General features: G+C 46.2%; 1 protein-coding gene and 1 long non-coding RNA gene across 2 annotated transcripts in view; one reads left to right on the forward strand and one right to left on the reverse strand.

Annotated features, from left to right (window-relative positions):
* Nucleotides 1-16,888, reverse strand: LOC141997857 (uncharacterized). Its single transcript, XR_012641770.1, has 4 exons — nucleotides 16,761-16,888; nucleotides 8,214-8,321; nucleotides 4,742-7,590; nucleotides 1-247 (listed from the first exon to the last, which is right to left on the reverse strand). It is a non-coding gene; the product is annotated as an uncharacterized LOC141997857 (long non-coding RNA).
* GSS (glutathione synthetase) overlaps nucleotides 16,779-27,769 on the forward strand; it is a 16,870-nt gene continuing 5,879 nt past the window's right edge. Inside the window, exons 1-8 of the mRNA XM_074970342.1 lie at nucleotides 16,779-16,980; nucleotides 18,908-19,053; nucleotides 21,146-21,291; nucleotides 23,113-23,188; nucleotides 23,930-24,069; nucleotides 24,287-24,403; nucleotides 25,106-25,186; nucleotides 26,709-26,786. Of these exons, the coding sequence (XP_074826443.1) occupies nucleotides 18,916-19,053; nucleotides 21,146-21,291; nucleotides 23,113-23,188; nucleotides 23,930-24,069; nucleotides 24,287-24,403; nucleotides 25,106-25,186; nucleotides 26,709-26,786 (776 nt within the window). The 5' untranslated portion in view covers nucleotides 16,779-16,980; nucleotides 18,908-18,915. The remainder of the gene's footprint in view (nucleotides 16,981-18,907; nucleotides 19,054-21,145; nucleotides 21,292-23,112; nucleotides 23,189-23,929; nucleotides 24,070-24,286; nucleotides 24,404-25,105; nucleotides 25,187-26,708; nucleotides 26,787-27,769) is intronic.

Here is a 27,769-nt window from a genome sequence, read left to right on the forward strand (position 1 = left end):
AGTTCGGTCCATCACACTTCACTGCCTCACCTCGGAATCATCAGCTTTGCTGTGCACTTTATTGGAGAGTCTCTATTTAACAGGCCCAAGTTCTTAGGCATAAATTATCACTTCCGCCATTTTGAGCTCTTGCTTCTTGTTTTCACTCAGCACCCCTCCCACCGGCAGGCCACACTGAGCTTTGCCTTCCCAGGCAGCCTGCTCGTTCCTCTGGTCTTTTCCAGCCACAATGGTTTTGTGAAAAATCCTAAAGAAAAGAAACAGTTAGTGAGAAGAGAAAAACTCTGCCTCGCTACTCTGGGCAAGGGGCCTGCCCTGTCAGGGGAAGGCAGAGGATCACTGTGCTGTTCATACACGGGTCTGGTTTGTCATTGAATTACACTTTAAGCTTTACATTTCGAACAGTCCTTTTGCTCGTTTGCTGAGTATGGGTATCACTAGTGAACAGAGAGGGCAGGGAAAGGGCCAGGAGGGAACATCTTTCAGCAGATAAGCGTCCAGCTCCCAAACACTGCTGAATGGAAGAAGACACTGTTGCTGAGGTTGCGTGAAACCTTGTTGCAGCTGGTGGGTAGAACTGCTGCCTTTCACTCAGGGCTTGTCTTCACGTACAGCACCACAGCACCGTGCGGCTGCGCCACTCTAGCACTTTCAGTGAAGACGCTATTACGCCAATGGGAGAGCTTCTCCCATCGGCACAGTCAATCCACCTCCCCAAGAGGTAGTAGCTATGTTGATGGGAGAAGCTCTGCCGTTGACATAGTGCTGTCTACACAGGGGTTAGGCCAGTATAACTACGTCGCTCAGGGGAATGGATTTCACATCCCTGAGCGACACAGTTATACTGATATAGGTCTGTAGCTTCTCCCATCAACGTAGCTACCACCTCTCGGGGAGGTGGACTGCTGGCTGGAAAGAAGCTTGGAACTGTCTTTGGCTGTGTTCAGGGAAACAGGACTTTGTACATTCTTTGTAAGTAAACAAGATTGCACCAAAGACATACCTGGCTCTAGCCAGTGGAACAACCTGCAGGACTGCAAAACTTGGCTAATTGCTCAAGTCAAAAAGGGGTCACACTATTCTCTTGAATTGCTCCACTAAACTCAACTCTGGCAAATCCCTAATATGCTCATCAACACTTCACAATGCTTGTGTTTCCCAGCACTTGTGAATAGCACACATCCAGACAACACTAGGTGAGATGCAGGAGTGTGCTAGAGAGGGGTATCTCAAAAGTACCAATGTAGCATTTTGGATCAGATTGCCACTGAAAATATAAATCTACACCGTAGCCGTAGCACCACCTTAACTCTTCCCCTTGTGCATATGCATTATGAGAAAAATCTTTAATTACATGAGCCCGGCTAGTTTGTCCACCAGACCCTGGCTTCATTAAGTGCACAAGTTGGATGTTGTGCAGAGGATGACGCAGGGATATGTAGTGAGTCTGGATGGGGTGAAGTGGGGAGGGAAGATTCTCTGTTGTCCTGCCTTGTGTGTAGCTACTAACTCCAGTGCAAAGTGGGTGTACAATACTCCCAGATCAGAAGAAACGTACTGTACACACACTTTGTGCTGGTGGAGGTGACTCCACAGGCACAGGGGAATGGAGAACGAGGCCCAAATTCGGTTTGTAATTGGCTAGTTCTTGGTTAGACGGTGTAGAAGCCACCGAACATGTTATAAGCCTCCACAGTGCTCTGTCCAGAGCCAAATCTGGCGCGTTACAGGTAGAATGCCTGCAAGGGATAGTCCTGATGCTGTCCAGTCGTCGTGTTTTAAATCTCCCGGGGGGTGTTTTCACTGGCTCAAAGTCAAAGATGATTCTCCCTGGGAAGCTGGTAGGCATTGGAACAGATGACCATACCGCCTTAGAGAGCACTGGGTGCCATTTCAGGGAACGGGACCTGTTTAGTTAGGAAGCAGAGCTCTTCGTTTGACTTGAATTTGTACCATTTGATGGTTTTGATCATGCTGAGATGTTTCATCTCAATGGTGTCAAACTTCTTTTCAATCTTGACAGTGATAGGCCAGGTTTCAGTCCCCTAGCGCAGAACACTGACCACTGAGCATTATATATCCTCATACCTATCAAGGTGTTCGGTTTGAGAAAGACATTTTTGACGAGACTCCCCCATTACTGACTTTGCTTGTGCAGTGTGGGCTTCAGGTTCTTTCTCAATGCCCCTCACGTTATCAACAACAGAGCTGAGGTAGGTGAAATCACTGGCAATATTGACTGGGAGACTGCCCACTAAGATGCTAGAGGCCACAGCCCAGCGTGTTCCAGATCAGTGACCAGAAGAATTTTGGGTTTATCCAAATTAGTTTTCAGGCCAATTTTTGCAATTTGCAATTCCCCTGATTCTAACTGAAAGAACTGAGCCCTTAGCGGACACAGTGGGCAGCATGTACAGTAGATGAGACAGGCAATGTATGGTAACATTATCAAAAGCACCAAAGTTCTACTGAAAGTAATTTGGCCATAGCCTAGGGGTCATGTCAGGGAATGGCTAGAGCTTGCTGTGCTCCTGCTATCCAGCTAGCATACAGTCTCTTGGGAACTATTGCCAGCTGGTAAGATCAGAGCAGACCCAGAAATGCCCTGAGAGTCAAAGCGCCATAGCTGACTGCACCTTCCCTCCACATCAGAACTTGGCACAGCAGATAATCTGAGTCTGTGCTGTAAAGCATAAGCATGAGGGGGCAGAGTTAAGGGTGTACATACAAGACTAACTTTCCCTGATTCTTCAGTGCTGCATTTTGCAGCCTCACAATTCTTTTAACATAGTTTTTTGAATGGAATATACTTCAATATTAGACACACACATTGCAGGTTGTAAACCACAGTTGTGTTCAAGTGTTCTAACAGTTACATTCTTTTCAGTCAGATGTTGCGATAGGTTCAGTGAGTCTCACTTTTTCGTCTCATAAATGCCCTATGAGAAGTGCATTGTAAGTACTGTAAGGAGTCGGTTCCATTAAGCACCTATCACAGAGTATGGAGGTGAGGTTGGGAAATGCTCAGAGGGGAGCCCTAGTGATGATGAAATCTTTGTCCTATTTCCGTTGCTGCTGGGCTTACGTTATCTGCAGGTGATTTCTGGAGTCTAGTTATTTTATTCGAGGTATTTCTAAGGATTTGCCCAGGGTGTTCAGAGCTTGGCACACAGGCTCTTTTGGGCAGTGTAAGTATAAATCTGAACAAATAAAAGAGGAAGACGCAGTTTTTTCTTTACACACCATCACGAGGTTAACGCTGCATTAGCTCAGAACCTGCCTCCTACAAAAGTATGCCTACAGCTTGTTATTTGGTCTTCACTTCCCAATATTTCCTTTTAGCAGAAGTTCTTTTTGAGGCAGCTTTTTAGTCATGTTCCATTCTCAATACAGATTGTTACAAAACTGTCTGACCGCAGTTCAGGCATTATTTTCACACTGCAGCAAATGTTCTTCACTGCAAATGTTTAACATTATGAGAGAGACAAGGTAGGTGAGGTCATATCTTTTATTGGCTCAACCTTGTCTCTCTCCTATACTGGGATCCATATGGCTATAACACTGCATTTAACACAATGTCATTTTGAGAATTACTGACTGAACTGAAATTGAATCATTTCCAGCTTTGCATCTTTAACTGAAATACCATGTGACAGAGTAAAAGAACATTTTAATGAAACGGATAGATAAATGGTATGTCTAAGGTTGTTAAAAGAAGTATCGTCTTGTATTACTTGAGAACCTGTACGGAATCATGTAATTAAAGAATGTATTATAAATGCATGAGCACAATGGGAGAGAGTTTAAAAGTACTTTTCTTATTATTCTTTGTGTTATGGCGGCGCTTAGACACTCCAACCAAGATACCATGGAGCTGGACACCATCCAGACGCACAATGAGAGACATTCCCTGCTCAAAGCTAGGAAATGCAAGCTATGGCTGCATTAATCTGGATTCACTCCTGCTAGCACACAGAAGTGTAACCTGCACCTCCCTGCCCCAGGGAGCTCTCTATATGCTAGTGGGCATTCACCCCACGGGAAGGCAGGGTTCACACAGAGCTTTAGTCTCCAAAAGGAACTCTATGGGCGCCCTGGCAATGGAGGCTGCTGGAGTGCTGGGGGGTGGGGGAAATGCTGAATTATTGTACCCCCTTCCCTGCCTAGCCAGAGCTGACCACTCTTTGAGCTGTGCTACCTGATGCAGCCGCCTGCCCCAGCAGACGGGAGGTGACAGACACTTCCCACTACATTCAGTTCACCTGAGGCCCAGAAACAATGCAGGAAATTTGAAGAACACCAAGAAAAAGGAGCTGGGGTCTCAAGGACTGCCTTACAAACAGTGTAGGCTAAATAGCAATGAAAGAAGGAACATGACAAGTGTCTGAAAGATGTAAACACTAAGGAGACAGATTGCAAAGATAAATTGAATCTGAGTAACAAGAGAAATGAGACCTTTTACACTGGTGATTGCAGTCTTGATGGAAGTCTCACTGATTGGGACCTTTAAAATTAGCTTGGACAACACGCTTGAAAATGCATTATAAGAACAACCCTGCCCTACTGGGGCTGGAGCAGAATAAGGCTTTTCCATCTTTAACTTCTATAGTTCTTCAGACATACTGCAGGATGCATGTATTGAGGGAATGCTCTGACTTTTGGGGGCACTGAACAAAATCTTTAATGTTATTCCACTGAACGTTTGCATGTGTTAACATAACTATTTTGAGTTGGTACAAACCTGAATTAGGTCTGGGTCATTTCTCTTTGGAAGCGTAGCTCTATTTTCCTCATACGCAATAGTTTGTTCCAGGTAGGGAAGGGGGATTTCTTGAGAACATTTGCATTGGCTCCTATTCCCCAGGCAAGGATCAATTGTAAGCCCTCTCTCTATGCTCAAGTAACTCTCGGGTTCTTTCTGCTTTGACTTGAAGCAGTTATAATAGTCACTTGATGTGCCTAGTTTTTGGGTAGCAGCAGGCTGGCAGGATGGGTAACAGTTGGGGTGATATATGGAATACTCTGGTAGGGTTTTCTCTCTCCCACCATCCTCAGAAGGTGTTGCAGCATACATGCCATGTGCACAAATTTGCTGCATAGCGGCAGCATCCATATCGCTTCTGATATTCCCGCTTTCACCCATTTCCATTCGCTTCCCTTCTTTTAGGAGTTCATTTGTCACCGTCTTTGCTGGAACACTGTTCTCAAAGTAAGACTGTGTGTTAGTGAACTGCCCTCTTGTCGCTTCTTGCTTGCGTATGTTTTCCAAAGATGAATGCGTTGGGAACACAGATTGGTTACTGTACCAGTATGTTTCATTTGTGTTATCTGGTATTTCTCTATGGCTGCACTCCCTTGCTGGCTCGGGTTTGCAGGATCCCATACCAGTATCACGGCTGCTTATGGTTTTCTTAGTAACTGACTGGAAAATATCTCCAGTAGGGAAGAGTCCATGTTGTGGCATCTGTCCACATCTGCAAAACATGAGTTTCTTCAGGATGGAGTCTCCAGAAGGAACTGAGGCAGACTCAGAGTCCAATTTCTCCAAGGGTACATTATTATTGGCCTGAAACATACTCCTCTGCTCTGGTGGCTGCACAAAATTACTGATATTCCCGGTATAAGGAGAATCCAAGGTGTTCAAATTGTCTTCAGGATGAAATGTCCCATCTGCGAGACTCTGACTCGCTCTTTCATCTTGGAGACATGGGGCAGTCAGACTCCTCCTCTCAGCTGGTAAAGGTTGGCTCAAAAGACCTTCCTCTTTTATTTCTGGATCATCTGCAGTGTAAGAGAGCTCCCCTTTACATGGTGACCTCTCATGTTTCTTTTGTGCCCCCGGCCACCCAAAACAAAAGTTCAGAATGCTATGCATCTTCAAATCCTTTTTTCTTTTGGCAGAAGAGATGTATTGGGTCTCCTCAGTACTGTCTCTATCACTTAGCAGAGACTGTGCAGAAAGTCTACGTGTTACACCACCTCTTTTGGATGGTTTTCTGTTAATGCTCAGGGATTTCTCAATGCCAGAATATCTCCGCTTTGGATATAGGTTGACACTCAAGTTAGATAAAGGACTGCAATGACACTTAACAGCTTCTGATAAGGGCACGTTATTCAATTTACCTGTTTCTGTTTCTTTCACAATTTTGTAGTGACCAGATTTTTGCTTAAAAGGTTCAATATCCAAAGTCTTTCTGTTGTCAAGGTTGGAAGAGATGTAGGGTTTGTTTATAAATCTTAGATCTCTTTGAGCTTCTTTGGGTTTGGTAGACACAATAGGATGTCTTATGGATCTGCAGACTTTTAATTGATGTTTCTGCTCTTCAAAGGGCTCTTTAATGGATATCCCTTTTCTGTAGGGAAGTTTTTGAACACTATAAGAGGTAGAAGGCCAAACTGTATCCTGTGTATCTTCAGAGGACACAAAGAACTGCTTGGCAGATGGGGGTTTAAATATAGAAGATGCTTGTTCTATCTGAGCTCCAGGAATGTCAGAATCAGATGAATCTGTCTGCGTTTCCAGAGGCTGATTGATTTCAGGACCTGGGACTTGTTGGAGTCCTACCTGCCCAGCAAACGGAATAGCTTGCTTTTGAGTGTCAGTATCTAAGTGCGCAGGATTTGGAACTATAGAAATACACAACTTGTTAAAATATTGGTTAAGCTCAGGTTCTTTAAGTTTGAAAGCTAAGACAGGTCTACTTGCATCGCCTCTGACTTTCCTAACCTTTGAAGAACTACTATATTTTGTTTCAGCTCCTGCTAATGAAACAGAGGGAACTGAGTAACCTGCTTCCAATGCTAGAGATATAACAAGAGTTGATGAACTAATGGGTAAACACCAATGCTTGGAGGTCTGTGGTTTGACAGGTTTATCAGTCACTGCTTCCAAAGGACAATGTAAATGTCCATTCACCAGTTCACCAGAAGATAAATCTTGATTGGCAATACTTTCAGTGTTATGAAACACAGCAACTTTCTTCTTGTCCAGTTTTCTGTTTCTCTCTTCCTTTAACAGTGACTGTTTTGAACATTCACAAACAATACATTCACCAGGGTCTTCCCCTCTACAAGTGAAAGAAGCCTGCACAGCTTTATTGCACTTTGAGATTGGAGGAGAATCAGCTGACAGGTGCTTTTGATGTAGCTTATTAACTATGTAAGCTTTCTTAATTGTGAAAAAGGCTGGCTCCTGTATTGGGTGCTCAGTACTGAAGAGCTGGGAGGGTTCACTTTTGGAAAGTAAATCTTTTCGAGATGATAAGGCAGACCTTGACTGAAGCACTCTTGCTGAACAACTTGCAGATGGGTGATCAATTGTCTGATTTCTGTTAAATGTAGAAGGTGGTATGGATTTTGGTGCCTTTTCTTTTTGGCTGCTCCTAGAATGTTGTGATTTTTTTCCTTGTAGTAAAAGATAGTCCCTGCCGTTATTTTTTCTGTTGGTTTGATTGTTTCCTGAGACCAGAAGAGCTTCTGTCAAGTCATTGGTTCTTTTGCTTCTTTCCCTCTCTTCTCCCAGTGAATTGTACCGATCCTTTGTATCAATGTAAGTATGAAGATCACTTTCACTGTCAGAGCCAGTTAAATCTAGAGAGGAAACACTTAGAAGTTATTTTCAACTAAAAATGATTCTTTACAATAGAACACTTACAAAATATATCACAAGGAATCATCATCGCTTACAATATTAACTAATGGCAAGATATATTACTATAAAGCAGCGGTTCTCAAACTGTGGGTCGGGACCCCAAAGTGGGTCGGGAACCCGTTTTAATAGGGTCACCAGAGCTGGCTTAGACTTGATGGGGTCCAAGACCACAGCCCAAGCCCTACTGCTCGGGGCCAAAGCCCAAGGACTTCAGCCCTGGGTGGTGGGGCTCAGGTTACTGTCCCCCTGCCTGGGGCTGAAGCCCTTTGGCTTCGGCTTTGCTCCCCTCCCCCCTCCGGGGCAGTGCGGCATGGGCTTTGGCCCCTTCACCTGGGGCGGCAGGGCTCAGGCTTCGGTCCCCCCTCCAGGGGTCACGTAGTAATTTTTGTTGTCAGAAGGGGTCATGATGCAATGAAGTTTGAGAATCCTTGCTATAAAGTATCCGCAACAAATTCACTAGAGAGAAACAATTCATATTCATTTCTTTAATAATTCACTATTTATTCTTCAAACTAAAACACTCCTGAAAGTTTAGACAAGGTTCTGTAGCCTTTCATTTTACCTTTGCAGCTACAATGACTATGTGAAAAGCTTGCTTCCCAGGAACAAGAATAAAAATCAGATTCATTTGCAACGTCACACCATGCTGAGTTCTTGCTGGACATAGCACCTACAATATAAACATATTAGAAGAGGCTTTGAAAAAGTAACTCCTTGGAACAGGGAGGTTGATGCCACTGATGGAAAAAAATCTGACCTTTGTAGAGATGTCAAATAATTAAATAAGATACCTGACTAATTCATCCACTCCTCACAATGTATTCAATAGGGTTTCTATGATTATTGGGAAAGATAAAGAGAGATGGAGCCCTCAGGGCACCTCTTTCAGACAGAGTATGGCTCTGTGTCTTTTTATAGATTTTCAGAGCCCTAATGATATTTTTGTGATTGTTAATTTGTATTTTGGTAGTGGTAGTGGACCAGGACCCCACTGTGCTGTACAAACACAACACAAAGATGTCTGCCCTAAAGAGCTAGGGTTCTTTTACTGTTGGCAAAAGAAGAAAAATAACATCACTATCACCACCAGGTTGCAAGAGATGCAGAAATCTGGCAGAGGATTCATAGGCTACTGCATAACTACACAGCTTTACACAGAGATGGAAACATAAAAGATCTGGTCATCTAGTTCTTCCGCCATCTTGTGAAGCATCAGCAGTTCCCATTTAAAGACAAGTGAAATAATAAGAATCAGATGAGAGAATTAATCTATATTCAGTCTGAAAAAACTGAGCGGTCTAATCTGGGAGCAGCAGCTTTGGTAAGCCAGTGCTTAAAATGTGTGCCTCAGCAACCTGGCACAATTAAAAAGTAATTTTTTTGCCTGGCCTGCAACTAGGCAGGCCACTCATCTGCTTTTCAACTGGACAGTCCTGCTTTTGTACTGTCTGTCCCCCATCCAATACTGAGGCAAAACCAGATGTGATTTTGTCCAGTATCAGACAGGCAACACCATAATTGAGAGCATGCCACTCTGCCCCAACCAGCATGACCTTGCACACACTGTGTGTGCGAGGTCACACCAGCAGAGGCAGGGCAGCATGCTCTTCCAAATGGCCCCCCCACGTGGCATGACCTCCCATGCACCATGCGTGCAAGGTTATGGCAGCAACAGGCCCACTGTTTCTGGAAGTACCAGAATGTCTGGCATTTTGGGAATGTGCGAGAGGCCACCCTGCCTGCAACCCCTTGTGGGTCACCCCACACACACATTCTAAGCATTGTCTCTATCCTCATTCAACTGCTTAATGTCATTTGTGTTTGTTAAGGGGTTACCATCCTCCCTTTTCAAGTAGTGACAATGAAAACATTCAGGAGGGCTCATTTGTTTCTTTCTTTCTGCTACTGACGTCTTCTTCCAACTATAACTTTTTCCCCTCTGAGAACTAAGCAGATTGAAATGAATTAGCTCTTGGAAATAAAAAGGGTGGGTTTTTTTATTATTTCTTACAGAAATCAGTTTCACAAAGGCCCTATCCAAACTAGATAATTTTTCCAAAAATATCCCTCCAGTGCCATGTGTTCTGTTCCACCAGTGGTAGCAATGTGGGAAGTCCTCATGTAGACAGCACTGGTGGCATATTAACACCATCACACATAACCCTTCTTACAGTAGATCCAGCTGACAGGTGTTAAAAATGCTGGTGGCCCATCTACACTTTAGCTTCTGACATCGCTGCCACAGTTAAAATGGTGTTAGCAGTGGCACTCCCAACCCCACCAGCTCCATGGGGAAAGCTCCCCCCTATGCAACCCAAACCCTGCCAGCCCCATGGGGAGAGCTGTCCCGTGTGCACCCATAACCACACCAGCCCCATGGGGAGAGCTGCCCCATCTGCACCCATAACCACACCAGCCGCCTTCGGAGAGCTGCCCAATGTGCACCCCAACCCTGCCAGCTCCATGGGGAGAGCTGCCCCATGTGCACCCCAACGCCGCCACCCCATGGGGAGAGCTGCCCCAGGCCCTGCCCTGCCCCCTGGGGGTCGATCTCCGCCCCTCTCACCCGCAGGCTCCGCCCCTCCCGCGGCTCATGGCCTCTGCTGCCCCCGCGCCCGCCGCTTCCGGTCCTTGGGGGGATTTGCGTGACATTAGCATGATTCACAGCGCCGCGGGGTGACGTCATACGGCACTGTGATGGAGTTCCGGCTTCAGCCCCCCCCCGCCGGGCACTGGCCGGGGACTCTGCCTCCCGCCCCCCCTGCAGCGCCCGGGGACTCCCCGTGTCCGGTAGGGTCCCGCACCTCCCGGTGCCAGCCCCTCCGCCTGGGACCTCCCCTCCCCCTTGGGCGCTCATCCCCCAGCGCGGGGGGGTCCGTTCCCACGGGGGGCTGCAGCCAGGGGGCCCCTCCACGGGGACCAGCCTCCCAAGTCAGCGCCCTGCCCAGGAGACCTCCCTGCCAAGTGGCACCCCCATCCCCATGCGCTACGTGGCACAGTACCGCCCCGGCGCTCAGACAGGGCCAAACCGCCTGGGGTGGGCAGTAAGCAAAGGGCCAAGTGAGCAGCTCAGAAGAGAGAGCTGACAGCATCAGGCTGAGCTTCCCTCCTCCTCCGTGGGGGTCTCTGCGGTTTAACTGCCCTGGGAAGGGGAACGAGGGGAGCGTGAAGCTCTGTGCAGTGCCTCCCTGCCCGCACTAGCACCTAGGGACTGGCAAGGTGCAGGGCTTGTCTACCTGGGAAATTATTCCAGCCGGAGTGAGGTAGGGTGTGAATTTAAAGCACTCCAGCTATTCTGGAATAACTCTTTGTGGGGACACGCTCATTGTGGAGTAAGAGAGCCTTTTTCTGGTTTTTGGCCCTGGGGTAAATGGACATACCTCCCATTAACTTCACTGACTGCTACTGGACTTCACTGGGAGTTATGAGCACGTACACCAGAGCTGAATTTGATCCAGAATATGGCTAGTAACTTCACAATAGGCATCTCGGAGCTCCAGGTTTGTCTCGCTGATTCCATTTCCAAAGTGCTGAATCTACAAATTAAAAACTGATCTACCCCACATGCCAATGACAGGTTCCATCTAGAACACTTCTGGTCCACACGTCACCGATCACTAAGATGCTGCAAATGGAACTTAGTTAATAATTCTGTTGACGTGCGAGGCAAAATAGACTCCAGCTTTCTCATCTGATATAAAGGAGCAGCAGACACCACTGATTTGGTCAGTTTAATGTACCCTCTCTACACACACACTCATCATATATCATTCTAGAGCTTATTGTGTATACTTGAAGATGAGGTTTGCTGTGGAGCTGTCAAGTGGTGTCCCTACCATAAAAAACAGGGATAGCGTTATTATTAATCAACACATTAAAATGACCACTTTGAAATATTTGCATTAGTTTCTGTTTAATGACTATGTATTATTTTAAGACATAAATTTGGATTTCTTTTGACCTCAGAGTATCACAACAACAATCTAAAGGGTAAAAAAAAAAAATCTAATAATAAATACGTACAGGCATCATTGAAATGTAACAGCACTGGTGACATTTCTAGTCATCATCATCATGGGTTGCCACATTCTTTATTCTCTTGGTATATACAGTTCTGTGCAGGGAAGATTGTTCTGACTACAGACACAGTTGATTTTCTCAAGTATTTTTCATGGTGAACTGGTGCTGGACATTTTTTTGGTTTTTCAAACGCTGCATAAGAGAATCTGCCTGGGTAGAGTGACATTTTTTCCCCCCACACTTCAGTGATATTTCTTGTGATGCTGGACTATCTGGAGACTGTTCTTGAAATACCACTCTATCGAATGAAAGATATTATTTCAGTCAAGGATCTCCATGTTGATTATATTATCTCCTTCATGGATGAGATTTCCATCCGCATGTAGTGGTACAATTCCATTTGGAATGAACGCATCTCCCTGGAGTCTTTTTACTTCAGTTTTTGCAGCACTAGTGATGAATTGCTTCCGTTCATCATAATTGATATCAGTGGAGGTGTAGCCTGTCAATTAAATTACAAGCCCCAGACTCATGGTGTAGCGGTGCAGCAAGGTTTATGTGCAGTGGTGTGTCAATTTTGGAACTGTTAAATCCTATGTGCTCTGCAATTGAGAGCATCTTATTTGAATGTGTTCTGAAAGATGGTACTCATTGCTGGCTGAATTATATACATTTCTATCCATCAACGAATGGACAAAGAAACTCTTGCACCAACTGGGGCACAAAAGTAGATGACTTCTCTAAACCACAATCATCTGGCTTTGGATAATATTCTGAGGCTTTCATTTTGGCTATTTCAGACTGAAGGATTGAAGTGGCATTATACAAAACCACTTAGTCATTTGAAAGCTATTCATCAAGCTCGCTCACCAGAAGAACATCGACCAAACATTTGGATGTCTTAAATTCCTGCTTCAGCTTACTAGTAGCTTGGATAGCACCAGTTAATGTTGTTGCACTTTATAGAACAAAGGTAGATTTGCCTAGTTCGTGCTGTGCATGGAATGAAATTGCAGAACCAGAATGTTTTTCTAATCTTGCTGTTGGAACTGCTTGCAGTTTCTACATCTGAGGGAAGTAGGGCTTTATATCTTTGTAGCAGCTTGGATAGAAGAGCCTTCTTGCTGGATAATGATATTATATACATTTCTTCAATCAATTGATTGAAATGCAGTGTCATAAGATGACTGTATTGTTGAAGTGTAACTAGATAGTTTTAGTTTAAGATTCATTTTACTCAAGTAGGAAGAAAGGCATGTTGAGTGATAAATTGCATCCTTAGCAATCAAGTCTTCCACAGGTATTCTTCTGCACAACATATCATCATCTCCTCTTTGAAGTGCTGCCTCCCTGATATTGGTTGCTCTCTCCAGTGTTTCTGTTTTATTAAGGTTCTTGTGTTGTATGTTTTTTTATCAAGCAAATGATGCAACAGGACCAATCACTGGAAGATGTGCGTACTCTGGAAGCAGGTGAATATGATGCTGTCTGATCAGATTGTCTGTTTTCTTTCCTAGGTTCACTACAACTCTGATGTGTGTCAAAGTCTATTTTCTTCTGTATTTCTGAAAGCAGGCCCTGTCATAGAGTATTGGTGGCACATCATCTAAACTAGAAAAGGCATCCTATGCTAATACTATTAATTTCTGCTGGCTTCTGCTGCCAGCATCACAGAATTCTGTCCAGCATTGGTGGCTTTGGACAGTTTTGTATTGTTTTGATTTCCTTGACAAACATTTTTCAAAGTTTGTAGAGAATCTTTTTCTCTTTGATGTAAGTTTTAAGACATGAAACTCCATGTCTTCATATAGTGTAACTTTCCTGTAGAGTTAAAATTCTCAAAGTATCTTGTTAGCATTACTATCACCATTACCACCATTTTTCATTTTGTACAAGTAAACAGGCTTATGCTAATCTAGATATAAATTAGGCCTGTTAGTATCAAAATTGCCATTTTTGTTTAGTGAGCACTTTGACTGTAGCCCAATATAAAGCTTTGTATGATCATCTCTAACACTAAGTGTGCATAAATGTCACTAAATTAAAAGCTAGTTTCTAGAATATTTCAAAGGCTAGTACTGCATGCATTACAAATTAAAACCTTCAACCAGGCAGCCTAGATGCTACATTGTATGTACAAAAGCTTACAAATGGAGAAGCATTACATTAGGAATTCACATACATTTATATCTACCCACTGTTCAGGACAAACTACGGGCATCCAATCTATGCTGCTGGTGCACAACCTTCAAATAAATTGGTTAGTCTCTAAGGTGCCATTAGTACTCCTTTTCTTTTTGCGAATACAGACTAACACGGCTGCTACTCTGAAACCTTCAGTCTGAGATTGATCTGGTCAGCAAATTTCAATTGAAAATATAAAAAAACTATTAGAATGACATGTGAGATACTTTGACAATTAAGAATACTGTATGCAATGCGAAAACATTTCATGTTAGTATATTGGAAAATGTTGATATTGGCCATTCTTGCCACACGCTAAACAGCTTAATCAATCCTGGGAAAAAAATACTTGCCCATGCAAAACCAATAAAAATCTTTTAACACATTGTCCTATGGTAGCTTTAACCAATAAACACCATGTTAAGGTGTTGAAATTAACTTAAACAGTAAAAAGCTGTACTCAGTCGTGTTGCTGTGTTTCTGGAACTGTGCAAAAAATGACACTTTCTCTTTTTGGGTACCATTGTTTCACTTACAGCACCACTTGACAGCGTCACATCATGCCTCACCTAATCATACATAAAATAAGCTTTCAAATGATATATGATGTGGGTAGGTGTAAGGTGGGTACATTAAACTCCAAAAAATTGCCTTTTTTGGAGAATTGCCACATGCCTTACAACTGTGGTTGGCTCTTAATAGAAGAAGCTTGTATTTGTCACCAGCAGCTCTAGCTCTGATATACACAAAGCAGACCTGCTGAGTAAGAAGACGCAGTTTTTATGCCCCCTTCTTTTCTGCAGGACTTTCCAAATGACAGGGATTCGAGCCTTTGCTTTTCCTCATAGCATCTGTGTTCAAACTTTCTCCCTATCCTGACATATATTATATGAGGATTTTTTCCTGAAAAATGTAATGGCATCTGTTACTTCATCATAGTATAATAACCCCTTGTTAATATGTGCTTCGCAGCAACCAGAATGACAAAATGGGGGCTGCTGGATTGGGGTGCAACACTAGACTTTGAAACAGAAGATCCGTGACATGTGATAGAGCAGTAGCTCACCAATAACTGGTACACCAGAGTCTTCTTGGCCAGACGGTGGCTATTGTAAATGTCACTGCTTGGTCCTTCATGAGCTTAATCAGAGCTCTTACAAGCAATGACATCAGAGAAGTACAGACCAATGATCCTGATGGGGCTGAAGCAAGATGTGGCGTGGATGGCTCTGCAGTGCTGCCTTTTCCCATGTGTGAAATCCTTGCATCATGACCTTTGTGATTATTGGAAGCAGCTTGACACCAGTTACTTAGGTCTGACACCTTCTGGCTATTTGAAGTATCCTGCTCAGCTGATTCTTTGGATCATTCACAGATCTCTTACTATGTATGGACCGCAGAGGTAACAACACAGTCTTCACCCATCTGTATGGTTCTAAGGCCGAGCTTCCCTGGGTGTTCTTAGGAGCCACACTATCATTAAAAAGTCCTATCCCCCCCACCCCTTTCATTCTTTCCTCATTGACAGGAAAACCTACTTCATGAGAGACACCACTCACCATTTATCTATTCAGGGTAAATTCAATAGATGAAGATTTATGAACTGCAAAGAGCAGAAATTTGTGGAGCTGCTGGTTTTGCTTAGATTCTTTCTCTCTGGCTAGCGTCTGAGCTTTTTCTTTAAAATCTTCCACAATTGCTGTAGTGCTGGTGCCCTCCAATGGTGGGAGTCCTGTTATAAACTTGCTGCCTGTATTTTTAGCCTTGTGTCAGCTAGACCTGCTTTAAGCAGAGTTGGACAACAGTGGTAAAAGTATCAGCAGTCAGTCTACGTTAGTGCTCCCACTTTTTCTAGCCCCAGTGGAGCTGAATCAGTCATATAGCAACATTGAGAGATTTTTAAAGAAAAAGTTCAGTGTTAGACACAGCGTCCCAGACTGGGCCCACGGAGGAACCTATTTTCGGCCTGTGGATCACTTTCTGTCCCAAGATGTCGGCCTATGCTAAAAAAATTTGGCATCACATTTCTTCAGTAGTGAGAGAAGTTGGAAGCATGAAGCAAAGCTGTGTAGGTATCAGGGAGACCTTTCCCAGACCTGAAGAAGGGCTCTCTGTAGCTTGCAAGCTTGTCTCTCTCACCAACAGAAGGTATTACCTCCCTCCCCTTGTCTCTCTAGGTATCGGGGGGACATCAAACTGAGGAGAAGGAGATAGACTCCAAGGGCTGATGATACGCAGGGAACCCTGCTTCAGCTGACCACAGAAGTCCCGTTAAGCAGGCCTCCCCTCCTCCAGACTTTGGCAGCCGGCGAGCAGGAGGGAATCCAGGAGCACCTGGACCAGGGTTGAACGAGGGCAGCTTGGGCTCCGGGAACGGAGCGGCTGCACACGGGGCGTTGGGTGCACCAGGTAAGACGATCGCGGTGGGACAAAAATGGGCCGGCCGGAGGCTGCGTTTGAGAGAGGCCGCCGTCGAGGACGTGGATTTGAAGCGCTGGTTGCTGGCCAGCGTGGGCCAGAGAGCGAGGGGTGGCTCTGCTCCCCAGGTGGCCTCCAGCAACTCGCATAGGGCCGGGCATTGGGGGGGAGACGCTGCCGCAGCAGGCACCGAGCGGGGTGTTTAACGATGTGCATCGTCGGGGCCTGAGCACCCTGGGGGGCCGGCTCAGCCCCCAGCGAGGCCGGCAAGGCACGGCGCGCCGTCCGGGCCAGGCCAGAGCCCAGCGGCTGCAGCCTGGCGCGCGCGGATCAGAGCACGAGGCCAGCCCGGCCCCCGGCTTCGCGCCCTGCCGCTGCTCCTCAGCCCTTGTCGGGCGCCAAGCGCCGGGAGGGCCTGACTGAGAGCCCGGCGCAGGCGCGTTGAGCGCCTGAGTACGCAGGGGAGGGCGGCGGGCCTTCCACTTACGATTTATTCCTTCTGTAGCTGGTCCGGAGTCCAGCCCTGACTGGCGACCTCGCCCGCCCTCCTTACTTCCCGGTGATAGGCCCACTCTCCTGCCAATCATGGGAGAAGGCGGGCGCTCGATGCCGTTCTGGGCGCTGAGAGAGGCGTGTCCAATCAGAGGTTGAGCGGAGCAAGAGCACATTTCCCTTCGCACGCGCAGCCGGCCGGTGCCGCGAGCTAGGTACGGGGGCTAGGGGGCGGGGCCGGTCGCTTCCCCTGGCAGGTGGGGGGGAGCCCCTCCCCGGGCTCGGTCCGCTGACGAGTGGCGGCCTCAGGTGAGGGTTCCCGCGGGGCGGGGCCGGGCCGTCCCGCGCTCTGCCCCCACCCCCGGGTCCGTTCGCTCCTCGGGCCGGGTCCTCCCGGCGGCCCGGCGCTGGGGCGGCGCGCAGCGTTACCCGGGGTAAGTCACAGCGCTGCCCCGGGCCGCCCTGGCGCGGCCATGGTGCGGGCCGGGCAGAAGGCGCCCGCGGGCCGGCAGGCGCGAAAGCGGGTCACACGCTCCCCGGGCCCCGCTCGGCGTCAGGCGGGGCCGGACGGGCCGTGACCCGCTGGGGGCGGGATAGCGGAGCAAGCCAGACGCTGGGGTAAGGTGGGCCCGGCTGTGCAAAGCGCCGGGCTGCTACTTCCAGGCGGCTGCCCTGGGGGGGCTTCTCCTTTGTTCCAGTAGGACTGGCTTATTTGGATGAATAGATCACGAACTTAACTGGTATATTTAAAATGGCTTATTGTTTATCAACTAGATTTATAAACAAAATGGCACACAGCCCAGGGTGCGGTATCCTGTGGCCCACGAGAGCCCTTCATTGGGCTTTGTGTGCCTTGCTGAGACGCACACACCTTAAATACCGATGTCTGTTTCAACTTGACCAGTTAAATGACTGACTCCTTTCTAAAGCAGGTGTCTATATAGCGATTGTAGGCTTGTCCTCTTTCCAACATGACACTTCTCCAGGTGACGATATGGCTTGAAAGGCTCTATTGACACTTCCGTTACATTTATAGAGTGCTGTAATAAACGTGAGCAATGCTTTGTACAGCACGTAAAGAAGCCGCGATCTGTGCCCTGAGGGGTCTCTGTTTATCTGCAGAGATTGTACAACCTGAGCAATGATGATGCAAGCTTCCCACATACGTGCTGCCTCGTCAGTAGGCCTCAACCCTGCCCTGGCAGGACCAGTTCTGTGCACCATGTAGGACTGTATTCATTGTAATTAGAAATGGTGACATGCTCATCTGATATAGTTACAGCACTAAGATATTTCAGTGCATCAACACTGCATGATATTTCCTTGCTCCACCATACCTCTGTGGTGCAAAAATGTGGTTCTTGGTGCATTCAGGTACTTTTGCCAAACTGTTCTGGCAGCTGAGGGCAAGTTACACAGATGCAGCTTGGCAATCATGATAGAAATTACAAATTGGTGAGAGCCTGATACTTGTGTTACAGCCCTGTTCACAAGTATGGTAAAAAGAGTATAGTTCCCAACCGCGTGGCTATGTCCTAACCATGTTCTGGATGGTCACAAACAAGGTACCAATCAGTAGAGCAGATAAAAGAGTTGGGTTAGTCCTTGACCTCTCTGCTAAGTCTGTTTTCTAAGGGTCATGAAAACATGAGTATCTGCTTTACTACTTCTCCCCACAAAAACAGTTTTTCTATATCTGGCAATACCTTTCCCTCTAAATACGCATCTGTTATGTTTAATAGGTGATATTAGAACAATTAGTTGGCTCAAAAGCCCCAGGAATATAGTTACAGTGCCTGGCCTGAGGACCTGTTTGGCACTTGGGCAAATCTCACAGGGAAGTTAGTGTGAGTGTTGCCTGAGTAAGGAATGCTGACTAAGGCCTATATTATGCTAAGAGCCTGTTCAACAAACCCTGCGTATATCACCTCTGCTATCCAGACCAGAATTCAATACAGAAGGGAACTTGCTAAAGCTAGGAGAAAATTGCAGTTCCATCTGGTCTGATTTAAAACGAAACAACCACTTTCACACCCCACCACCATCACCTACTAAGCAAAAAAGGGTTAGGCCATGTACAGGTAAAGAGCACTGGACTTTGTTCCCTCCCCGTCTTGTGAGTGACTTCTCTTCTGTCTTTAGTATTTGAAATGACTGCCCACCTGGCCCTATGGGAAGATGTTTTGCACAATGAGCAGCTCATTCCAGAGGTAGCTGCGATCGCTGTGGATGCAGCATTGCTTGAAGGAGTTCTGATGAGGACCAAAGAGGATTCCAATTCATCCGACGTAAGCTCAGCTTATTTAACTACTCAGTGTTCTCACATAGAAATAATGCATTCTTGGAAAAGGATCAAATGACTCAGCAAGATTTCTGCCCCACAGGACAAGCTCTTGGGAGGGAGATGGTTGCAGGTGATGAGGCTTGTTTATTGAGTCGTCATGAAATGTGCAATATTTTGCAGTAACTGCACAGCTCCACAGGAGACTAACCAGAGTTGAGACAATAGCAGAGTAAGCTTCCACCACACTCCATAATACCAGCTGTGGTCAGACTAAGATATTCTACTGAGAGATCTACCTGCATTATGAAAATCTGTTTTATTTGTCCGTGAGAAAACATGAGGTTTGGATGTGGTGGCTTAACAGTGGATGTCAGTGCTGTGTGTTCACTCTCCCCAGGGGCAGTCCTGGTGTGATGAATGTGCTCCCAATATCTGAGCAGAGCTCATCTCTGGTAAATCCCAAGAAGTTTGTCAGTGGGAGGTTCTGCTTTTCAGGAACCTTCAGCTACCACCACAAGTGAACAAGGAGAAGAGGATTGTGTCACCTTAAATGGCCTGGACTTCACAGGGATACCAGCTCTGCTTGGGAGGCAACTTCTCCCTTTGGTGAACCTACTGTAACTTGCCAGAGGGGAACTCTTGTGTTATAAGCAGGGTCTGTCAGACCAGGATCCTGCTTGTGGACCTGATCAGGTCCACCAGCAGCCTGTAAGAGAGAGGGACTGTGTATTGGCTGAAGGCTGGCTAGTTGCCTGGCATCTCCATGGGCAGGCTGCAGGAAGACTGTAGAGATGACTGACAGTGATGCTGTGGAGTATGTGTCTGCCATGTATCTTTGTGTTTTGATGCTGGCTCTGCTGTCCAGTCAGTCTCTCTCAGATCAGCATCTGCCTAGGGCAGGGGTGGGCAAACTTTTTGGACTGAGGGCCACATCTGAGTATAAAAATTGTATGGCGGGCCATGAATGCTCACAAAATTGGGGTTGGGGCTTGAGGTGGAGGCTCCGGGTGGCGCTTACCTCCAGCGGCTCCTGGAAGCAGCAACATGTCCCCCCTCCAGCTCCTACGCGGAGGTGTGGCTGGGCAGCTCTGCCCCGCTCTGCCCCGTCCGCAGGCACACCCCTGCAGCTCCCATTGGTCGTGATTCCTGGCCACGGGGGGCGATGCTTGGGGCAGGGGCAGCGTGCGGAGCAGAGCCCCCTGGATGCCTCTATGCATCAGAGCCAGAGGAGGCCCATGCTCCTGCTTCCGGGACCCGCACGGAGCAGCCCCTGCCCCTGCTCCCTGGCTGGAGTGGGACAAGCCCCAGACCCCGCTCCCTACATTAAAATGGCTGGTGGGCTGGATCCGGCCCATGGGCTGTAATTTGTCCACCCCGGGGCCTAGGGAATTCTAGGATTTGATGCTGAGGAGTAGGGAGGTAGTGTTGCAGAGCAGACATACACATTGGCTTCTGAGAGAGGAGTTGGCTTCTCTTGGCGTGCACAAAAGGTTATGACAAACAAGGAGAATAACTTTTGTCCTGTATAAAATTGCTGTTTTCAAAGTGGCTTATGCCTGGGATGTGGTCTCAGTGAAGAGGTGTATCGAGTCTGGAATTTGCAGTGACTGGAGTTGAGTAGTCAAAGTGAGTCAAAAATAATGAGACCCTCAGAGATAAATTTCAGAACTGGATATACTATAAAATTCAGTCGTTCTTTGAACAGTACTTGTGGTAAATCTGGAGACTACATTCTATCATTAAGGTGGAAACAGAGATTATACTCCTTTAAATGAAAAGTTCAACACAGCTGTAACTATGGAGTTGCTACTGAGGTCTCCCAACTCAAATTCCATTATATTAAGTTTTGTAAAATGAAACACTCAAAAGTAGACATGCCAAAGTTCAGGCAATGCAACCTGTGGTGTACTGCGGGAAAGTCTGTTCAAGGACAAATGAAGTAAGGATCTAGTCTAGAGTATGTCAGTTTTAAATTGGGACTCATTTAAATGGGAACTGGCTGGGCCACACTTTCAGAGGGTTTCAGCCCAGTCTGTTAGGAAAAGGAAGTGTGAGGAAAATGGCTGACTTCTCCATTGTTGGACCCTTATCTGCAGGTGGTGAATTATGCTCCCTTTACATTGCTCCCATCTGTAGTACCAAGCACCATCTTTGAAGAAGCCTATGCTGTTCAGCAAGATTTTAACCTACTTGTGGATGCTATTAGCCAGAACGCGGAATTCCTGGAACGCACTCTTGCTAGGTATTTATTGTACTGTATATGTTAACTAAACAAATATTTTAAATGTAAAGGTTCTATCACTCTTAATCTTAGTCCATTTTTGCTGTTACTTCTTGAGTTGCTGCCCTCAGTCATCTCTACGGATAGTTTATGGATGTCCCTCAAGTTCTTCAGGTTACAGACAGGGTATAAATACACAACTTCTGCTGCAGGTTACACTTTCTGTCTGCCAGACTGGTCACAGAACTAACCTCTCCTTTTCCCCACCACATTAGTTTTCATAAAATGGTTGCCAGTAGTTCATAAGTAGTTAGGTGCATTAGACTCTACATTCTTATTTAAATTTAGTATTTTTTAGCTGTTTTCAGTAAGGGTTTTGGGTCTCTTTGGGCCTTGCAAAAGATGACAGATCTATATGGGAAAATGGGGTATGGGTAGGGCTTCTCTTGCCTCACTATATGCTCCACTTCAGATGGTCTTACAGACTTTATCCTCCCACCTGGGAGCCTGCTTGAGACTTAAATTCAGTGTTAACCACTGGGATCTCGCTGTCTGTACCGCTGTTCGCTGAAGGTTTTGTTTCTGGCAGCTGTTGACATGGCCAGGAGGGTCTGAGAGCTGCAGGTTCTGATTGCCAGCCCACGTAATAAAATATTCCACAAAGACAAGATGCTTGGGCCTTCCCCCAAATTTTGGACCAAAATTCTGTCAGACTTTCAGCTCCATCTGTTGCTATCCCTACCTGTCCAGTAATCCTGGGGAGCTGAGGGTGCACCTTGTATGTTCAAAGAGCTGTTGTACTATGGCAACATGACTGATCTGTTATGACCCTTGTGGGGGGAGGAAAGGGACTAAAGGTTGTGCCATCTAACCTGCAGGGCTGTCTAAATGGACATTTGCTGATACCTGTAGCTATGTGGCCAGGCCCAGGATTCTTGTGGCTCTTGGCCAGGGGAAGTGAGGGTAGTGTGTTATGTAAACAACTTATTGCTAGTAAGTAATCCAGTTGTTTGGAGTAGAACATACATGTAGTTTGTGCCAGGGCCCTTTCTAGAAGGGTTATACAGCGGTGAGTACAGTGATGGGCAGCATGGCCAGCCAGTAAACTACCAAAACATGAATTTGGTGGTGGCCCCCATAATTTGCACTGTGAATTATTATACCAGACCCCAGTGGGAGTGGAGAGACTTTTGGTCTTTATCTTTGCTGCTTTTTTCTATCTTCTGTTTGTCTTCTCTCTCTTCCTTCACAGAGATTTACACTGGCAGCTGCAGAGGGAGAGTATGGGAGGGAGAGCCTCTGCAGCATGGGGCCTGGGTCGCATGCAGGTTTAAACTAGTGTAAATGGTGGATTCTCTGTAACTAGAAGACTTTAAACTATGATTTGAGGACTTCAGTAACTCAGCCAGAGGTTAGGGGGTCTATTACCGGAGTGGGTGGGTGAGGTTCTGTAGCCTGCGATATGCAGGAGGTCCGACTGACTAGATGATCATGACGGTCCCTTCTGACCTTTAACTGTATGAGTCTCTGAACCTTCTTCACAGAGAAGCTTTTTATTAGGGTCCCTATTGCTGTGTGTGTGGATAAGGGTTATCTGACCACTTGAAACTCTTGCCTTATGCACAGGGGTACATTGTAAATGCTCTAGGTGAGGGTTGAGCTTGTGCAGCTCTTACTAATGCTCAAGAGCATGGTCTGACCACAGCCCTGTGCATTGTGCTGGGGAGTGTATCCTGTAGCTTCCACCATGTAATAGATAATAGATTTCCTCAGGTAAGGGCTTTATTTATCTCCCTTATAACAAAGTAAACTGATTGGTATACTTTTTTTTTTTTTCTCTAGCACCATCAAAGTGGATAACTTCACAGCTCATCTCTTTAAAATCTACAAGCAAGTTCTGAAAGAAGGGTTGGCTCAGGTATCCCACAGGAAGTAGTCTCCCCCTTCTTCCCTCCTCTTACCTCCCACCGCCCCATTAGCAGCCACTCTCCTTTCTTTCATAATGGAAGTTTGGGATTTTTTGGTAATTTGAAAGATCTCTCCTACAGGTTGATTTTTGAATTGTTCCGTCAGTAGGAGGATGTATAGGGCTACTCTCTAGATTATGGTATCTTGAGTAACTTGTCCCATTTTATGAGACCGTTCAGCAATCATGCCTCTAAGTATTTTTGGTGGGTATTGCTGGGAGCAGTCTAACCTTGTGTGAAAGAGGACTGTGATTATACATACTTCTAATGTTGTCTTCTGAAAGTCTCAAAAGAGCATTTTGCTGAGTTCCAGTTCAATGTAGCTGGGTCAGAAGTAGCACTTAAGGGCTTTCCTGTGCTGTTAAATTTCTTTTGTAGCACAGTTACATCAGTTACCTTTTCTTGCCATGAGATGTATATGAAAGAGGGAAATGATAAGGGTTTCATATGATGTCTGTCCAAATAAATGCAGGAAATAAGCTAAGGACCCAACCGACAGTCTTTACTCTGCCAAAACTATTTGACACCAGTGGTTACTTTACCAGAGTGAAGATTGCTGGCTGCAGCTCTAAAAAAAGGGGTTTTTAAGTGAATTTGTCAAAGTGGCAAATGAGGTGCCTCACTATGCTGGTCAGAGATGTGGCGGAATGGCCGTGTGCTATATTTTGCATTTTATTTTCCCTCTCGTTCAGTCAGTGTTCTTAGGAATAAATCGCTCAGATTATATGGTTGACCATGGTGCAGATGGCACTCCAGCACTGAAGCAAATCGAAATAAACACCATTGCTGCCAGCTTCGGAGGCCTTACTTCGAGAACCACTGCTGTGCATCGGTAAGGGAAACCCTTTGAAACAAAGGCCAGTCCCGGATACTTCATTGCTTAGCCAGTGAGGAGGTTTCAGCAAACCATCAGTCTGCATGCTCTGTGTGTCTTGTGCTGTCACCCTGTCATAACCTCTTAATATCCACAAACTCTCTAAACTTCTGTTTTACAAATCCTAGGTCAGCTGGGATCATCATGTGATTTTGTTATTTCTCTTATATCACAGGCACATATTGAATGTTTTGGGTAAGTCCAAGGAAGCTTCGAAGTTACTGGACAATAATCCATGCCAAGGGATTGCCTTGGGCATTGCGAAAGCTTGGGAACTCTATGGCTCAGCCAGGTAAGGGAGGAGTAGCCTGTGGGAAGATGTCAGGATGAGTACACATTTATTTCTCGAACTGCACCTTTTAAAAGGGATCTATTTAATACATACAACACTTCGTTTAACTCTGTAGTGCTCTTATTCCCCTACCATCCCAGAGAAGGAGGATCTCTGTTCTTCAGAGCACAAAAAGAAAAGGAGTACTTGTGGCACCTTAGAGACTAACAAATTTATTGGAGCATAAGCTTTCGTGAGCTACAGCTCACTTCATCAGATGTTAGTCTCTAAGGTGCCACAAGTACTCCTTTTCTTTTTGCGAATACAGACTAACACGGCTGCTACTCTGAAACAGAGTACAAAGTTACTGGGTCGGCCATACACTGTTTTCTTTAAAATTACACAGTATCCAGCTGCCCACAGGTACTCCCTAAAAGGCATGAAAGACTTGTACTGCTAGAAGACTTTTTGTAGCCATTCTTGAATCCTCCTATTTCTTCCCCTTGTGCTCCTGCCCAGAGCTGCTTTTCAGTAAGAACACGGCACCTGGCACTGCCTTTTAGCAGTGGACTAGGAACTAGCAAAGAACATCAGTTGGAAAGCCGTGCAAGCAACACACACCACCAAAGTGAATTTAAAAGATGAAATGTTTAGCTAGAGGTCCATAGTTCTGTGTGGGGTGTGTTTCAGGCTCTGATGCAGTTCTTGGGGTGTATGTTTCAGGGCTGTGGTGGTGTTCCTGGTTGCAGACACTGAAAGGAATATTTTTGACCAACGCTGCATAGAAAATGAGCTGTGGACCAGGTAACTGTTTAACGTTTTAGGATGAAATAATTTGTTTAATCCCACTTTACAAGGACCCAGATCACATAACTCATTTTAAAAAACAAACAAAAAAACCTTGCATGTCTTTCTAGTATTATCTTAGATTATTAAAATTGAGCATTTAAAATCCAGTGTGCTTTTAAAATCCAATGTGCTTTTAACCACTTGTGTTAGGGTTACTTAGCATTTCAGTTTGGGCAGTAGACATGCTCTTAGACCGGGGTGGACAAACTACAGCCCCTGGGCCAGATCCAGCCCCTCAGGGCTTTGGATCCGGCCTGCGGGATTGCCACCCCTGTGGCGCTCCCAGAAGCGGCCAGCACCATGTCCCTGTGGCCCCTGGGGGAGGGGGATCAGAGGGCTCCGCGCATTGCCCTTGCCTGTGGGTACCTCCCCTGAAGCTCCCATTGGCAGGTCCCGTTCCCAGCCAATGGGAGCTTCGGGGAAGGTACCCACAGGCAAGGGCAATGCGAGGAGCCCTCTGCCCCAGATGCAGCAGGGATGTGGTGCTGGCCACTTCTCATGGCGGCACAGGGCAAGGGCGGGCAGGCAGGCAGGGAGCCTGCCCTGGCCTTGGTGCGCATCACTGCAACCCCAGAGCCGCTCCAGGTAGGCCGGGCCAGAGCCCACACCCCTACCCCAAGCCCCTTGCTGCACCTCACACCCCTCCTGCACCCCAGCCCCCCGCCCTGAGCCCCCCTTGTATACTCCGCACGCCTCCTGCACCCCAACCCCCTGCCCTGAGCCCCCTTGTACACCTCACCCCCTCCCACACCCTGCAGTCCCTCTCGCAACCCAACCCCCTGCCCCAGCCCTACATTCATGGCACTGCATGCAATTTCCCCACCCAGATGTGGCCCTTGGGTCAAAAAGTTTGCCAGCCCCTGTCGTAGACTATGAGCAAAGAATAAAACTGGTACTTTCTGGTGGTCCTCCTGTATTAGAGCAATGCTATTGTATTTGGGGGTCACAACAGTGCAGGGGAATATTTCTGTTCATAATAGGCTTGGTTCTACACCACCTCACTTCCCCTTATACCCTCAACCCCTCCCCCCCTTCAAATCTAAATTATGACCTAAGACCATCACAATTCTCTATCCTTATAGTGACTTCTTAAAGGATCCTAGTCCAGTTACAGTGGTATGAAAACCTAGGGATGTATCTTTCTGCTTTTTGATCTATTTTGTGCTATGTATATTAATACGATGGGCAGGAGTGATGGGGACAATCTCCTTGATGGAAAGGGGACACTTGATTATGGGCCAGCCACATAGACCTTTTTAATTTCATTACCTTGGCTCCTCGCCAGTATTTAAGAGCTCTGGGTGCTGAGGAAAATCTGTTAGTTAAATTACCTTGGAAAAAGGGAAGAGAAGCCAGCAAGCCTTACCCTTTTCCTCTAGGGCTCTAAAGCCATTGGGGATGTAAATTCCACTTGTGATTTCACTTGCAGATATCTGTCTCTTTGCCAAGTTCAATGACTGTCACTCCTCTCTCAAAGGAATATCCGGGTGATCCGGAGACGGTTTGAAGATGTGTTTAAAAAGGCATCGTTAGATAATGACAGGAGACTGTACATGTAAGTACTTGCCGAGGCCCTGCCACAGCATTCTGCTGTGTCCTTAAACAGGCATTAGACACAGATGTGTGACCCCAGATTGGCAGAGGTGGGTCTGAGACATTCTTTTCACATCACACTCAGTATATGGCAACTTTCAATCCAAATTGGTGGCATATCCCTCTTTTGAGATTTAGTAGGTTTAACATTTTTATCCTCTTCAATAAGAAATCCAGAGCTTGCTTTTCCTGGATTCACTGGAACTGAAATAGTTTTAGAAACGTTTCTGGGTTGTTGTTTTTTGTTTTTGTTTTTTTATATGGAGGCATAAATTTCCTCTTCTGAACCACAGCCCTGAGGACCTGGCAGGATGGCATGTTTCGTTCGTGTGTGTGTATAAAAACAGCGTAGCTGTTACAGAGCAGTGTTTCTCAAGCTTTTTGGTACCAGGCACTGGCTTTACTGCCTTCTTAAAGTGTGTCAGGGAGATCTTGGGGACCGGCACCAGTCCACGGACCAGTCGTTGAGAAACACTGTCCTAGAGGGTGCCCCAAAGAGCACTCTTCTGCTTACTGGCAGTGTGACACATTGCTCATGGGAACGTACATTTACTGGGAGAACTTTATTGCATGGTTATTAGTGCCACCATAGGAAGCACTGTTCCCTTACTCTTCTCAGTTGTTGTAACCTCAATCTTATTCATTAGTTGGAGAAAGTCTCACTATTTCTGCTCTTCAGTCTCCTGGACTCCTGACACAGGTCAGACTGTTGAAACTATAGTGTGACATTCACAAAATCCAAATATGGTACTTATTATCATTTGTTTTGGGGAGGTCCTCAGTGTGCGTGACGCTGTCCAACCATAAAAGGGGCAAGTCATGTCCCAAAGTTTAGCTATGTGGCTACATTCATTTCTCTCCAGTTCCACATTTGATGTTTCTACGGTGGTGTGTGTGTGTGTGTGTGTGTGTCCCATACCCCCAACTTTTTAATCAGAGATATCA

The sequence above is a fragment of the Natator depressus genome, chromosome 13 (genome assembly GCF_965152275.1).
Source record: "Natator depressus isolate rNatDep1 chromosome 13, rNatDep2.hap1, whole genome shotgun sequence".
Taxonomy (NCBI): Eukaryota; Metazoa; Chordata; order Testudines; family Cheloniidae; genus Natator; species Natator depressus.